We start from the raw sequence: 15,096 nt of genomic DNA, 5'->3' as shown, positions 1-15,096 counted from the left end.
CTCCTTGTCCAATATTTGAGTACCCATATATCTGATATTATTTCCATTTGTTTCTATGAAGATAGTGATAGGAATTCTATTTGGGGCGAAAGACAAGACCTATTTATCTGTATTGGGCTTTTAGCTTGTCTAAGTAAAATTCTTCTGCTTTTTTGTTTATTATATGTGGATTGGTTCTTATTAAAATTGAAATTAATGCATGACATCAAGTAAAGGGTCTGTAAGGTTGAGAGCCCATTTAAGCTAAAATACTTTTTCTATGTACATAGCCCATTTGTTGTATTAATGGACTCTCCCTTTGTGTTTAGTATGGATATTATCCGGTATGACATTTAATATGAGAAAAATGTATGTAAGTTTTATATATTATCATTAGAATTTAATATGTATACACTAATAGTAAGTGTTTTTTACACTATCTTCACCATTCATAGTTGACCATCATTGAATTTGAAACAACAAAAGAAGTATTACAAATCAGTGATAGATGATATGCTAACAGTGTAAAGTTGGTACATAGATATATTTTAAACTCTTATCATTATCTGTCATTCATTTTATGATGTTTACTTACATGTTACGTGTTCATTTAATATATGAGGAGATTAGAAATAACAATTTATAATCAATGACTACAAGAGCATCATAATCTTTTTGTATTCTTGAGGATGATTTTGCAAAAGATATGTAATTTATGCAGTGAAGATTTAAGTAGTCCTACCACAATCATATTACAATTATGCAAGTTGAAAATCTTTAATCGGTTCACTCAACTTTGTCCACAAACTACTACTTACTGTGTAATGGAAGTCATGAAAACTCATTCTTTAACTCACCTTTTGAATCAGAAAGGTTTAAACTTTGTTGGGTTATTGATAGATGAGGAGGGCCCCACACGCTAAAGGAGATGCAGACACCACTCAGTGGCATTGCATTGAAATTCAGCTACTCCCTCTTTCTCACTATCTCCATATCCCAACCCATCTTTTTGATGATTTAAAGAAAAACCTAATAATATTAGTTTACCTGTTACTATAAAAGGTTCCACTGTTCCCTTTTTTAAACTCCTTTTGCATAGGATCCAAGTGCTCCTACGCAAAAAGTTATACTCGTATTCCACTGCTACATAAAGATACAAAAAAGGGTATGTTCATAATTGTGCTCTAATTCCTCTGTGTGGTTGTTTCATAGTGGATAATAATACTGTTCTGGGATTTGGAGATTTTTATTTGAACTTGGGTTCATCATATTCTTTTTCAAATTCTTAATCTCTTCTTGGTGACTTATCAATTATCAACCCAATTTTATGATACTTGTTGTTCTGTCTTTCTTAATTTTGGTATGTAGTAGCCCCTTTAACAAATTTTCTTTTTTTCTGTATCTGTTGGATTTAATTTAGTTTAATGATATCTCATGATTGAGATTTATGCATAGGATTATGTATTTATACCTGGTTATCATCTTTTGTGCTATTTAATTTTCTTCATCATGTGATTTTCCTTTTGAATTAAATATGTGGCACGTTTTCTGACATCATTATTTGCTGTGGATATCAATTAGATATTAAGATTCTGAATTAAATTATTGTATATCACCTTTTCCTTTCTCTAGTGTGTTGATGGCATGATGACCAAATAAGGAGTTATGGTATAATGTTCTTTATATTCCCAATCTCTGCTGTTTGTGTTGCCTATTTCTGTCTGTGTTATTGCTTCAAATAACAGTTGCATTTTGTTGACACTAGCATGTTCCAGTAACATTTATTTGTGTTTTACAGTGTAGTTGTTGGTTATGGTTAATTGGTTATAAACTTCTAGAGAGACCATCATGCTGCATTTGAAGATTGGACTCATGGCCTAGCCTTTGATTTTTCAACATTGCTTTTTAGTCTCCAAATTTTCCTTTTATCTACATTGTGAAGCATATTTACTTGCCTACTTGTGGGGCAGTTTTTCAGGAAAAGTTTGGCAACCTGAGGGAAAATAGTATTGCGTCAAATGGGTTGGTTTACTAAGTTGCTTAAGGGCGCCAACCATAAAATTCTACGAGGACAGTACCATGGCAAATATTATGAAGAGAACAGAATTTGGGATAACCATTGCACCTCTGTGGTAATCAAAGCTCTCCTTTTCTAGTGACAAATTGAAATCATTGATATGCGTTATAACTTATCATGTCATTCCTTTTATCTGACTAAAGCATGATAGTAGCATGAATCTAACATGGTACTAGTTCCTCCGAGACTTAAGGAGAGTGTCTGAAGTTGTAATAGTGGCAAATTGAGTGCAGGATGATTTGACAGATGTTGAGAAAGAAGACCTAGACCGTGCAATTGCACTCTCTCTGACAGAGGAGGACCAGAAAGGGAAAAAAATTGTTGGTAAGATTTATGCTTTTGCAAATTGTTAGTTAAAATTCATCTACTGGTTTGTGTATCTCAATTTCAGTACAAGTAGAGAATCATCTTATTAGGTACCTAAACTTCATATTCTAAATATAAATATTGCCAAAATGAACATTGATTCTCAAGAACTTGCTCCTGTCCTTTTCTGTCGTTTTATGCCTACTTTTGTGTCGATTTCATTCTTGTTAAGTAAAATATGCTTTATTCATCAAAGACTATGATGCCATTGGTTGATTATTTTGTTTACATTCTAATTAGAGCGGTGCTAAGAAATCCAATTTGAAATTACTGTGATGAGCTTTTGTTTCTTTGATATATAATTTTAACCTATATAAAAAGGTACAAGACTTATCATTTGTTGTTATGGTATGCAAGAAGTAAAATAACCATCTCACATTTTTTCACATCATTTTTTACACTAGTTAACATTGTACAAATATGTGATGAATAACATGTATTTGTTAATTAATGGTGATATTTTGATTCTTCTATTTCACTGAAGTTGCAACATTTCATGGTGATATTTTAATTAATGGTGAATCACATATTTTTCTGATGGTTGAAGTCCATCAGTGAAGTTCCATTTAGTATAAATGTATCTAAGGGGATGTTGTTAGTCAATTAATTATTCCCATTCCGAAGTATAACAAAAAGTTCTTGTTTTTTGCCTCATGAATCATGATATCCTAGAGGATGACTCACAATCTGAAGAAGATTTACAGCTTTGCAATATTGAAGAGGAGGAAGATGAACATCTTGGTAAAGTTCAACCAGTGGAGGATGAACATGTTGGCAAAGTTCAACTAGAGGAAGATGAACATATTGGTAAAGTTCAACAAGAGGAAGATAAACATATTGGTAAAGTTCAACAAGATGAAGATGAACATCTTGCTAAAATTCAACTTGAGGAAGATGAGCAATTGGCCAGGGCAATTCAAGAAAGTATGAATATCGGTCTTCCTTCTCATTATGACAATGATTCGTTACTTAAACCTATTCCAAATCTCTTTTCAACTGGATACAGGTAATTGTGAGTATGCTTACATTTTTAGCGTTTTACTGAATCCAAATACTGCTTATGGATATTGCTGAAGTTCAGTAGTTGTGCTAAATAAAGGGAACAAATGAGAATCCCCATGATTTAAAGTCATTTATTGCAATGCTTGTGCAATTTTTTCTTCTCTTTTAAAAACAATGAAGCATGACAAAAGTCTTACCGTCGTGAAAGGGGATGTCATTTTACCAATGTTTATGAAACAAAGTAGAGATACAAGGAATAGTTAGAACAAGTGTGAAATAGATAGAATCTTCTGATGTTTTACATTGTATTGTAAACTGAGATTATATCTCACTAAAATGAATCAATAAAAAAAAACTTGAGTGCTAACCGATTTAGACTTCACATTTGGATTTTTTTTATTTTTTTACTTTTGAGTTTCTAGTCTGAATCATCAAACTAGGATAAATATTATATTGGGATTTTATGCATGACACCTTGTTGTCTATTAGTTTTCTTTGTTGTTCTAAAACACCTTAAAGTTGCATGAAAATGTTGTAAGAGTTGTCATTAAAACGAACAATTAATAATGGGTTTAATTTAGTGTCTTATTTGTGGTAATGGTGAGCACTTGCTAATCTCGGACTGTTTTTATGATCACCTAAGAAAACTGGGTTACTCAACTTTGTTGTTACAAGTTACAACGTGGACCCTTGCAGGAGATATCTATAAAAATTATTTTTCATTGCTTCATGAATCTCTCTCACTATAACACAGACTAAACTTGGTTCTGGAATATCTGCTTGCAGACCCTGTGCTGGATGCCACACTGAGATTGGCCATGGAAGATTTTTAAGTTGCATAGGAGCCATCTGGCATCCAGAATGTTTCCGCTGCCATGCTTGCAATCTTCCAATCACTGATTATGAGGTTAGAGTCTTGATTTCTTTGTTGCTTGCTTCATAAAAACTGGTTTTAATAAAATAAACTGAATTTTACTCTGGGATACATAAATACAGCTCTTCAAATTTATTTCCCTCTTTTATCCATATGTTTGTGACAAATGCTTGAATTTATGTTCATTCCCTTACAGTTTTCCATGTCTAGCAATCGCCCTTACCATAAATCCTGCTATAAGAAGCAGCATCACCCAAGATGTGATGTTTGCAAGAACTTTGTAAGTATCTTAAAATTGTTTTTCACTTTCAGTTTTCTATTAGTCAATTCTATTGTGTTTGTTTTCTATCAAAGGTTTCTGTAAATTTTGACATGGTTTAGAAATTGCATTGAAATGCATATATATATGGAAGACTAATGATATTAAGCCATTCCCTCTTCTCAGAAACATATCTTAAACAGATAAAGTTTCAGAAATTTACTTGACAATGTTCTTCAGATATTTAGTCTTTATAACAAATCATGGGCCAGCGATGTAACTGAAATAACATCACGGTAGTCCTTCATGGTGTTGATATAGATTTGATTTTATGATTTGGCCCAAATAATGTAAGTATGCTACCTTCTTAAATTTTCATAATTGGCTTGGATTCCTTCATAGGCCAGATGTAGCCATGTAGGTATCTTTTACTTCTTAAATTCAATAATTGGCTTAGCACTTTTCAAGAAACCATGGATAAGTTACTTGAAGTTAAAATCAGTGAATTTATTGTTCAAACCTATCTGAGATCAAGGGTTTTCTAATTATGGATGTCTAACCCTATCAAAATATGCTACCAAGAGATCGGATAAAATAGCCATGTTGACATAAACTTAACCCGACTTTTCATGTAATAGCTCAATTTGCTTCAATCACCCAATGTTGTTAAAGATGTACTTTAGTGAGATATTCAGATTTCAAGGAAATTGAAAACTAAGTCAATTTTCTAATCTGGGTCAAATTCTTTTTCTTCTTAATGTCACATTTAGTGGGTGGTCCTGCAACTTATTTGTAAACGTTGATTGAATTAGTTTTGCTAGTGTTATAGAGTTATATTTTAATTTCACCCAATAGCTTCAATCACTAGGAGTATGAGTTGACCCAAAAAAATCCAAGGATGTGAGTGAAACACCTTAAAAACATAGGGATGAAAATTTGATGCCCGCCTCCTTTTTTTAATTTACTTTAAAGAATTTAGCTAAGCCTGCTTCTTTTTAAGTTTGCATGTATTTGTAGTAAAATAGAGTTATTGATTCCTTCATTGCAGATCCCAACTAATTCAGCTGGTCTAATTGAGTATAGAGCTCACCCTTTCTGGATGCAAAAGTACTGCCCATCACATGAGCGAGATGGCACTCCTCGCTGTTGTAGCTGCGAAAGAATGGAGGTCAGTTACGTCAAACCCCAAAACATTTCATCCTGTTAATGTCAATAGAAATTAGTAGATATTGATGGATCCTATCCCTTACCAACCCTCAGGGTTTCTATGCTGACTCTGTTTTTTGCCTGCCCTCTACGAAACTTTCCAATAAGTGCAGCCAAAGGATACAAAATATCTTTTGCTTGATGATGGTCGAAAGCTATGTCTAGAGTGTCTGGACTCTGCAATTATGGATACACATGAATGCCAGCCACTCTACCTTGAAATACAAGAATTTTATGAAGGGTTAAATATGAAAGTGGAGCAGCAAATTCCTATGCTTTTGGTGGAGAGACAAGCACTGAATGAGGCCATGGTGGGAGAAAATAATGTAAGTGGTAATGTGTTGAGCTTTCTTTCATGGAATGAGCCTTTTATTTTTTTTCTTTCTTTCTTTCCCTTCTTTCTATTGTCCTGACTATAATTGTTCCGTTTTTCACTATTGAATGTAGGGTCATCACCACTTACCTGAAACTAGAGGACTATGCTTGTCTGAAGAGCAAACTGTCACCACTGTAGGGATTTCTTACTTGCTTATTTGAGTCTTTACGAACTATTTCAATTCTGATCTTAAAGATTTGTCCACGTGTGCTTAACTTTTTATACAGATTTTAAGGCGACCAAGCATCGGGGCAGGCTACCGGATGGTTGACATGATAACTGAGCCTTATAGGCTGACCCGCCGTTGTGAAGTGACAGCCATTCTTGTTTTGTATGGCCTTCCTAGGTATCCTTATATGATCTATAGAATAAGAGAAATGCGAACAAGATACACTTCAATACCTATTTTTCAACGTACTCTCTACCATCATGTGTTTCATTCATTGTCATATTTTGTGTATAGGATGTTGACAGGATCAATCCTAGCTCACGAAATGATGCATGCATGGCTCAGGCTTAAAGGTATTCAACTTTTCTACAATCAAATATCATGTACTACAAAATTATATTTTTGTTTAGATGGTATTAAGTTGGACAGAATTCATTGGTTTTTGAAAGGTTATCATAATCTGAGTCCAGAAGTTGAAGAAGGAATCTGCCAAGTATTGGCTCATATGTGGTTAGATTCAGAGATCTATTCTGTATCTGGGAATGATGGTGCACCATCGTCGTCTTCATCTTCTTCATCATCATCGCCTTCTTCCTCCTCTTCGTCATCAAAGAAAGGTAAACGGTCCGACTTCGATAAAAAACTCGGTGACTTCTTCAAACACCAGATTGAGTCAGATACCTCTTCAGCTTATGGAGATGGATTCAGATTGGGTAACCAGGCAGTGCTCAAATATGGTCTCAAAAGGACCCTTGACCATATTCAAATGACAGGAAGTTTCCCTTGATGCAAATTTGAAAGATGAAATAATTTTCTTACCTATATGCATCACCATATCTGTCATGTAAGTTATATAAGAACCAAAGTTTCCAAGATTATATAGTTTACTTAATAGAAAATAAGAAATGAAAATGTTGGCATCACATGTTTATATGTATCACAAAATGAATAATACTATTCAGAAGTTGAGAAAAACTGCTGAAGCAGTGAAAGTATGAAGGTGCATAACTGTATATCCTGTGTTTTTCTGATGTCCATTTACTCACCTGAAAACTCCAATTGCTTTCAATTTTACCATCCAATTGGCTCCAACTTATTTATACTCGGATATCAGATACATAATTATATGAACAAATGAGAATGTTAACCAGTGACATGATGAAGATAGTAAAAAGAAGTTTTGCTTTGGAGAATTGTGAATTTAAAACTGTGGGAAATGTAGGTTAAATAATGGGCTGTGAAGAGTTGACCAACAAGTGTAATGCTATATCTTCATACTAAATCCTCTTGCTAATCCTTCTAATCACAAGATAGTGATATATATTACTTGCAAACCAAGCAAACTACTTTTCTAGGTATAGTAATTAATACATAAGGTTTGAATATGATAGCTAAAATAAAATAAATATTTTCTGGAGCGGCTTATGTGAGAATAATATATTACAGTTATAAATGTGAATATTTAATATGAATCATTGGATCTTATTTAAAGGGTCGAGATTAAAAAATATAACTACCATATGACTAATAACTAAATTTTAATATTAAGCATGATTAGTACCCAGATTTATTGTTATCAATTGAGTGACTTACTCTAAGCTGACTTACACTTAGCATGTGTGGTTTTTACTAGTGGAAAAGGGTTTCAAATGAACAGAAAAGGTTAAATCTTTGCTGCTTTGAAACCATGGTTTTGAAATCAAAATCTAATTATAAATTGTATTTTACTCAACTTAGTACCAAATATATATGGGAATATGGGGTAAGATGAAACTTAATTTATCCACTAGGATGTTAATCTTTGAAATGCTTAAAAAAAGTGATTGTAACATTAGAATCAATTCCTGACAAGGCTAATTGACTAAACCCACGTATTTTCCTTTTTCAATTAGGTTGATTCTTATCCACTCAGGTGACTCTTGGTATCCTTTCTGAAAAGTGTACCATATATAAGGGCGTGAAATTTCCTATGGCCCAAACTGAACATTATACGATGTTCTGGGCCGATACGTAACACTGATTCCATTCAAATTATTTCCCACCATACTATCATTGAGGTTTTATTTTGGCCATGACGCTGATTGGCACACCAAGTGTTTGATTCTTTGCCTCACTAATAATGTTGATGAATAATAAGGCATTGTCTTGCAATTTTAACCTGCTCAAAAGATTAACCCAGCAAGTCCAACTTCAAACCCGTTTCTATGCCCGTGACCCCTTTCCCACCAAAGTTTCTCACTATCTTCACCGTGCCAAACTCATTGATTCCATTCGTCTCACTCTCCGCTCCAACAACCCCAACACTTCACTTCCCACCCTCTTAAACCATCGCCTCCTCGATTCTTTTGTCGTCACTCACTCCCTTCGTTCTGCTCCCTCGGCAGACTCCGCACTCTACCTTACACAAGCCCTTGATGGAATTCCCCGCTTTTCGCATACCCAATATACCCTCCATGCCCTCGCTACCGTGCTCGCCAAGTCTGGTCGAATTGCTGAGCTCAAGTCCCTCATTGATGATATCCGTGCCAAAAAATTCGGGAATGTAAAGATTACCTTTATGAATCTTATGCAGTGGTATGCTGCAGCTAAGGACATTGACTCTGTTATTCGGGTATTGAATGAGTATAGGCTTGACAGTAAGCATCCTTGCACTGAATCTTACAACATTGTTATGTCTCTATATGCACAAATGGGGAAGGACTCTGAGGTTGTTAAAGTTTTTCATAGGATGATAGGTGAAGGGTCACTTCCGAATTGTAGAAGCTATACTATAATGATCGAGCACCTTGTGAAATCTGGAAAGTTGTTTGAAGCCATGGAGGTTTTTAATGCGTTGCCTTTGATGCGGGTCAAACGTACTTTGAAGCAGTATTCGGTTCTGATCGAGAGTTTCATTGCAAGTAAACGGTTTGAAGAAGTGAAAATGTTGCTTCATGAAATGCAAGTTGATGGAATATTGCCTAGTCGAGCCATGAGTTTATCACTGCAGCAGATGAAGGAGGAAGGATTTATTAGGGAGAGTGACGAATTCTTTAGAGAAACTACTTTGCCAGATGAAAGGATCAAGAATATAAGATATGCAATTGACAGCAGTGATGATGAGGAAGAGGATGAGGATGAGAATGTAAGTCATTGTGATCGTGTTGATAGGGTCCAGTTAAAACCATGGTTGGATCCGCGGGCTTTAGCTAATGCCTTGCAGAGTTGGAGTCCTGATGAGGTTGCAGAACTAGAGGGTGCAAAATTTGTGTGGACAACTAGGTTTGTCTGCAAGATGCTTCGAAACTTCAATTCACCAGAGACTGCATGGAACTTCTTCTGTTGGGTTGCTAATCAACCTGGATTTACTCATGACATATACACAGTACAGAGAATCATGACCCTTCTAGCACGCCAGGGACGCACAGAATTGGTTGATAGACTTATCTCCAAGATCAGAATGGAGGGAATGAGAGTGCCATTCAGCACCATTAGGCTAATCATTGACTTTTATGGGATTTCAAAAAATGCCGATGCTGCACTGAAGGTTTTCAATCACGATCGAATGCTTTGTGGTCCTATATCAAAATCTAATCTGATGCTTTTGTATTCATCTCTCCTTAGAACATTAACCAAGTGTGGAAGGAATTCTGATGCCTTGGATATGCTCGATGAGATGATTTTAAATGGTATTTGCCCAGATATCCAAACATTTTCAGGTCTAATGCACTATTTTTCGCAACTCGGAGACATAAAAACAGTGCAAAAACTCTTTGCAATGCTTAGGCAGAGTGGTCTAGAGCCAGATCCTTATCTGTACAAGGTACTAATCCAAGGTTATTGCAAATCGAAAAGAGCTGCATTAGCATGGAGGCTATTTGAAGACATGAAGAATTCAGGTCTGGTGCCTGATTCCGCCACCAAAGAGTTGCTAGTGAAGAGCCTGTGGAAAGAAGGGCGACGAAGAGAGGCTGCAGCTGTGGAAGAGAGTTATGATGATCTAAATGTGGTGCTTCCACTTGAACTGCCTGGTCATGTATGGACTGTCAGCTCTGCCGATCTCACAAGAGTTTGTAATATTTATTCAAATTGTCTTGCTTCAAATGATGGTTAGAGTTATGGATAGGTCTACTTGATAGATGAAGATTTCTTCAAGCATGAAAAGTTAGCACACATTTTAACGAGTGAAGAACTATACCCAAATTCCTTAACATGGGATTTGGGCAGAACTGACAGAACATAGGATGCAAAAATTTGTTTTTGTGGAAATTAACTAATGAGTTTTTTTTTTCATTTTTTACATGTGGCTGGACATGATACTCAGAAATTAACTGTTGTTCTGTTGGCTAATATAGGCTCTGTTGTGTTTACTTAGTCCAATACTAGAAATTAAGTTTGCTTAATCACAGAATTATTGAATCTCTAGTTGATATGGGAATAGCTACATGCTGACTTCTACTATTTGAAGGACCCTCTATTGCTAATCATCTTTCATTGTTATTGGTTATCTTGTTGCAATTTTCTACTCCTTTTATATTTTTTCTTTGCAAAAGTAGTTGGATTGCAAAATGTCTTAATATATAACATATTTTTGTGATGAATATACCACGAGATAGGGTAGGAGGAGGAAATTTTATTCCATTTCCCTTTGGAGAAGTCAAGCTGTTGTGGCAGTGCAAAAGAAGTCATATATGGAGTGTTCATCATTAGCCCTACGCTTTGACACATATTCTACATAGCTACTTGTGACAGCTAATTTTTTCCAACTTTGAATTGCTTTTATTATAGACAAATGAAGTTGAATTTTTTGAGGTGTTATAATAACGTCAAACCAAATCTACCCCAATAAACCTCCTGTTCTGACACGGCAAGATTTGTTAAAAGTCACATGAACTAGATCCTTGAGAAATTCTTGGGTGGGAACTCCAACTTTAGGCATGCACATACTTCAGACAGGAAGTTCTCACTCAAAAAATTATCCAACACAACTTTTTATGTTAAAAATTTGCTTTGCATAGCTAAGGTAGGAATTCTCCATGCTAAAATTTCTCTACACATTGTAGCAGTTTTGTCTCTTGAAAATCCAGTGGAGACATCAAATAAATTGGTCTTTAGGTGTGAGCTATAGCTAGTTGACTTCATGTATACAATAGAACCGGCAGGAATATCAACTACCCTTCCTATAATTGGATTTAAAATACCATATTGCATATTAAAATTATTAGCAGAAAGGTTAAAAAGTAAACCAGTATGGAATCTATATTCTGCGCATGAATTGCACACAATTTGTCTATTATGGATATGGACGTGTCCACAGTGTCTAGGATTTGGAAACCAAAAAAAAAAAGATGAGCTAAAGCCAATGACAAAGACAGTGCAACAGATATATTTTTTATATTAAACCAAGGGCTATTTTATATACAACATATTGCATAGAACAATTTGTGATAACACACTTTCTTTTCTCTTTCTTTTCTCTTTCCCTTCTAATTTACATTCTTTCACAACAATGGTTGCCTTCTTTATTCCCTCACGTTCTTTAAGTCTTGTTCTGGCAATCATGTTGTTTTTCACAAATATTGCAGTTCAATCACAACAAATCAATGCAACAGATTTTTCATGCCCTGTGGATTCACCTCCTTCATGTGAAACATATGTAACATACATTGCACATTCTCCAAATTTCTTGAGTGTGGTCAGCATATCTAACATATTTGATACAAGCCCTTTATCTATTGCAAGAGCCAGTAACTTAGAGGCTGAAGATAACACACTGATTCCAGACCAAGTCTTACTAGTACCTGTAACTTGTAGTTGCATTGGAAACAGATCTTTTGCCAATATGTCCTATGTGATCAAGCTTGGTGATACCTACGAACTTGTCGTCGAAACTATATATGAGCACCTCACTAACTGGCTTGTAGTGGCAGATTTAAACCCTGGTCTGGTTCCAACTTTGTTGACAGTAGGTGTTGAAGTAATATTCCCTTTATTCTGCAGGTGCCCTTCAAAGAACCAATTGAACAAAGGGATAAAGAATTTGATTACTTATGTGTGGCAGCCTAATGATACTGTTTCCACTGTAAGTTCCAAGTTCGGCGCATCTTCGGCGGACATATTGAGTGAAAATAACTATGGTCAAAACTTCACTGCTGCAATCCACCAGCCATTTTTGATCCCAGTGACACAATTGCCACATCTTAGTCAACCTGAACCTTCAAATGCAAGAAAGAGCAGCATTAATCTCATGCTTATAATTGGCATTAGCTTAGGATGCACACTACTAGTTGCAGCTTTAGCAGTATTATTGGTGTATGTTTGTTATCTGAAAAAGAGTGTATTGAAAAGGAAAGCTTCTTTTGTTGAAACTGCAGATAGGCTACTTACCGGTGTTTCGGGTTATGTAAGTAAACCAACTGTGTATGAAATCGATGCAATTATGGAAGCAACCATGAACCTTAGTGAGCTGTGCAAGATTGGGGAATCAGTGTACAAGGCCAAAATGGATGGTCGGATTTTAGCTGTTAAAAAAGCCAAAGAGGATGTCTCAGAGGAGCTGAAGATTTTACAGAAGGTAAACCATGGAAATCTAGTGAAACTAATGGGTGTCTCTTCAGACAATGATGGAAATTTTTTCCTGGTTTATGAATATGCTGAAAATGGATGTCTTGATGAATGGATGTTCTCTAAGTCCACATCAAACTCAATGGTCTCACTCACATGGAGCCAGAGGATAAGCATAGCTGTGGATATTGCCATGGGTCTGCAATACATGCATGAACATACTCATCCAAGAATAGTCCATAGAGATATCACAACAAGTAATATCCTTATTGACTCAAACTTTAAGGCCAAGATATCAAATTTCTCTATGGCCAGAACTTCTACCAACCCTATGATGCCAAAAATAGATGTCTTCGCTTTCGGTGTGGTTCTGTTGGAGTTGCTTACTGGAAAGAAAGCCTTAACAACCAAAGAAAATGGTGAGGTGGTTATGTTGTGGAAGGATATTAGGAAAGTCTTTGATCTTGAAGAAGATAATAAAGAGGTGATGCTCCAAAGATGGATGGATCCTAAGCTAGAGAACTTATATCCAGTAGACTATGCTCTTCACTTGGCTTCATTAGCAGTGAATTGCACAGCAGATAAGCCTCTGTCAAGACCAACCATGGCAGAAATTGTTCTTACCCTCTCCCTTCTGGCTCAACCACCTCCTGCATCATTAGAGAGATCCTTGACTTCTTCTGGATTAGATGCTGAAGCTACTCAAACAATTGCTCCCGTAGCAGCTCGATGATGTTGAAGGAAATTCGGTTTCTCAAAGTCAACATTGTATTTTGTTTATATGCATACATCTTTAGTTAATGAGTGTCTAAGTATATGGTTACTAATTTGGTTTAGGGGTGTGTTCCAAATTTCCTTATTTCCATCTTCGGTATTCTTTAAAGCTTTATAGTCCAGTCGGCGAAGGGATTGTCAACTGCACTTGAACTCAATAAATTTGCTTGTTCTCTGTACTCTATTTATCAGCTAATTGAAGTTTGTATCATAGGATGGAGTCATCTCTTATATGTTCATACAACTTTAGGCAAAAAAAATACTCATAGTATTGTGATTATCTTCTTGATACCTGCTGCCATTGGCATCTTGATTACTATCACTGAAATACAATTTATCCATTTCAATTTGTCTTTTATTTTTATTTTGGAGTGTTTACAACTTTTAAGACCCAATTAAGATTGAATATTGAAACTTACTGGAGTATTAGCATTTAGCCCTGTGCAACAATGCCTCTGGTATTGAAATAGCTTCAACTTAATTAGTTCAATTTTCCAAATAATGAAACCATAGAGCTAAGTTTTTTACATGTGGATCGCATCACATAACATGGTTGCAACATCTCAGTTGCAGCAACCACAACAACTACAACAGACATGTGATTGCATATCGCATTAGTCACATCCGACTCACAACACAACCACAATTTAAAACCTTATAATATCTACTCAAGTTAAAGTAAGAGTATATTTGTCAATAGCAACCATCATCCAATGCATACCAAAGCTCACATTTAGTAATTAGAAGGTTTACTTGCACTAAAGTGAAGTGGATATTGGTTAAATTACATTTTTTAGAGATAGATGCATTTGTAATATGACTTAAACAATTTTAGCATGTTGAATGGAATGCCCATGCCTAACTTAGAATATTTCCATTATGCTTTTATTATTCTTTGGTCAGAACAAAAGAAATCAGCCTAACACTAGTGCCAGTTCATGCTGCTGCATGATTAAGTCTGGGGTCAATGGGAATCCACTAAAAACGCATACAGAAAGTCATCCATCTTTGATGAAGGTACATAGCTCTTTGTGATAATACCAAACTATCAATGATAATTGGGTCGTTGAGAGAGTTGACCTGATTATGTCTAATATTTCTTGAGCATTAACAGTTCATTGTCTGCTGTCTAGGGACAGTTTTGCACGTCAAAGATGCACAATCATCAGGCCAAGACTTCTTACTTGTTTAAGCCTTTTCATTCAACTTCAACCTCATGGGGGCTTTTAGTTAGCATAGACACATTTAAAAATGATATATTTTACCCACTATCATAGCATCAAAGGTAATACAAATGAAGAGTGAATAATGAATTGTATGTGTATAAATCTTTACACCGTCAGTTTATACATTTTACGATCATAAAATAAATTACAATAATAATAATAGGTGTGAAAAAGGTATGTTATTTAAGCACAAAATCTGACACTCAAGTGATACTTGCATCTATACATGGTATATTAATTCATTC

The 15,096-nt window shown here is 35.3% G+C and overlaps 3 protein-coding genes across 7 annotated transcripts; all 3 read left to right on the top strand.

The window, feature by feature from the left end:
• LOC109331686 (protein DA1-related 1-like) lies at positions 834-7,323 on the top strand. 5 transcript variants are annotated; one of them, XM_019566347.1, is made up of 12 exons: positions 834-1,144; positions 1,958-2,111; positions 2,290-2,380; positions 3,095-3,428; positions 4,211-4,331; positions 4,495-4,578; positions 5,606-5,725; positions 5,877-6,089; positions 6,211-6,273; positions 6,367-6,485; positions 6,603-6,661; positions 6,758-7,323. In XM_019566347.1, exons 2-12 carry the CDS (start codon positions 1,998-2,000, stop codon positions 7,093-7,095), a joined length of 1,656 nt encoding a protein of 551 aa, XP_019421892.1. In that variant the 5' UTR covers positions 834-1,144; positions 1,958-1,997; the 3' UTR covers positions 7,096-7,323. The 5 variants fall into 5 exon arrangements, with proteins under 5 accessions (XP_019421892.1, XP_019421889.1, XP_019421888.1 ...); XM_019566344.1 differs by having other exon boundaries at positions 835-1,144; positions 1,950-2,111; XM_019566343.1 differs by having other exon boundaries at positions 839-1,144; positions 1,778-2,111.
• Positions 8,207-10,748, top strand: LOC109330535 (pentatricopeptide repeat-containing protein At5g66631). Its single transcript, XM_019564753.1, has one exon. It carries the CDS (start codon positions 8,428-8,430, stop codon positions 10,399-10,401), a length of 1,974 nt encoding a protein of 657 aa, XP_019420298.1. The 5' UTR covers positions 8,207-8,427; the 3' UTR covers positions 10,402-10,748.
• LOC109330616 (serine/threonine receptor-like kinase NFP) lies at positions 11,635-13,841 on the top strand. Its single transcript, XM_019564867.1, has one exon. The coding sequence runs from the start codon at positions 11,797-11,799 to the stop codon at positions 13,582-13,584; it is 1,788 nt and encodes a 595-aa protein (XP_019420412.1). The 5' UTR covers positions 11,635-11,796; the 3' UTR covers positions 13,585-13,841.

This window comes from Lupinus angustifolius, chromosome LG17, assembly GCF_001865875.1.
Source record: "Lupinus angustifolius cultivar Tanjil chromosome LG17, LupAngTanjil_v1.0, whole genome shotgun sequence".
NCBI classification, from domain to species: domain Eukaryota; kingdom Viridiplantae; phylum Streptophyta; class Magnoliopsida; order Fabales; family Fabaceae; genus Lupinus; species Lupinus angustifolius.
Note: the sequence above shows the minus strand (reverse complement) of the source record. Positions and strands in the feature narration are given on the sequence as shown.

What these genes read in the sequence shown, in the direction of transcription:
- LOC109331686 (XM_019566347.1), top strand. Translation starts at nt 1,998, where the DNA reads ATGGGTTGGTTTACTAAGTTGCTTAAGGGCGCCAACCATAAAATTCTA. An exon ending in TTCCAATCACTGATTATGAG is followed by an intron (nt 4,332 to 4,494) that starts GTTAGAGTCTTG and finishes ATTCCCTTACAG; the next exon opens with TTTTCCATGTCTAGCAATCG. An exon ending in TGCATGGCTCAGGCTTAAAG is followed by an intron (nt 6,662 to 6,757) that starts GTATTCAACTTT and finishes GGTTTTTGAAAG; the next exon opens with GTTATCATAATCTGAGTCCA.
- LOC109330535 (XM_019564753.1), top strand. Translation starts at nt 8,428, where the DNA reads ATGTTGATGAATAATAAGGCATTGTCTTGCAATTTTAACCTGCTCAAA.
- LOC109330616 (XM_019564867.1), top strand. Translation starts at nt 11,797, where the DNA reads ATGGTTGCCTTCTTTATTCCCTCACGTTCTTTAAGTCTTGTTCTGGCA.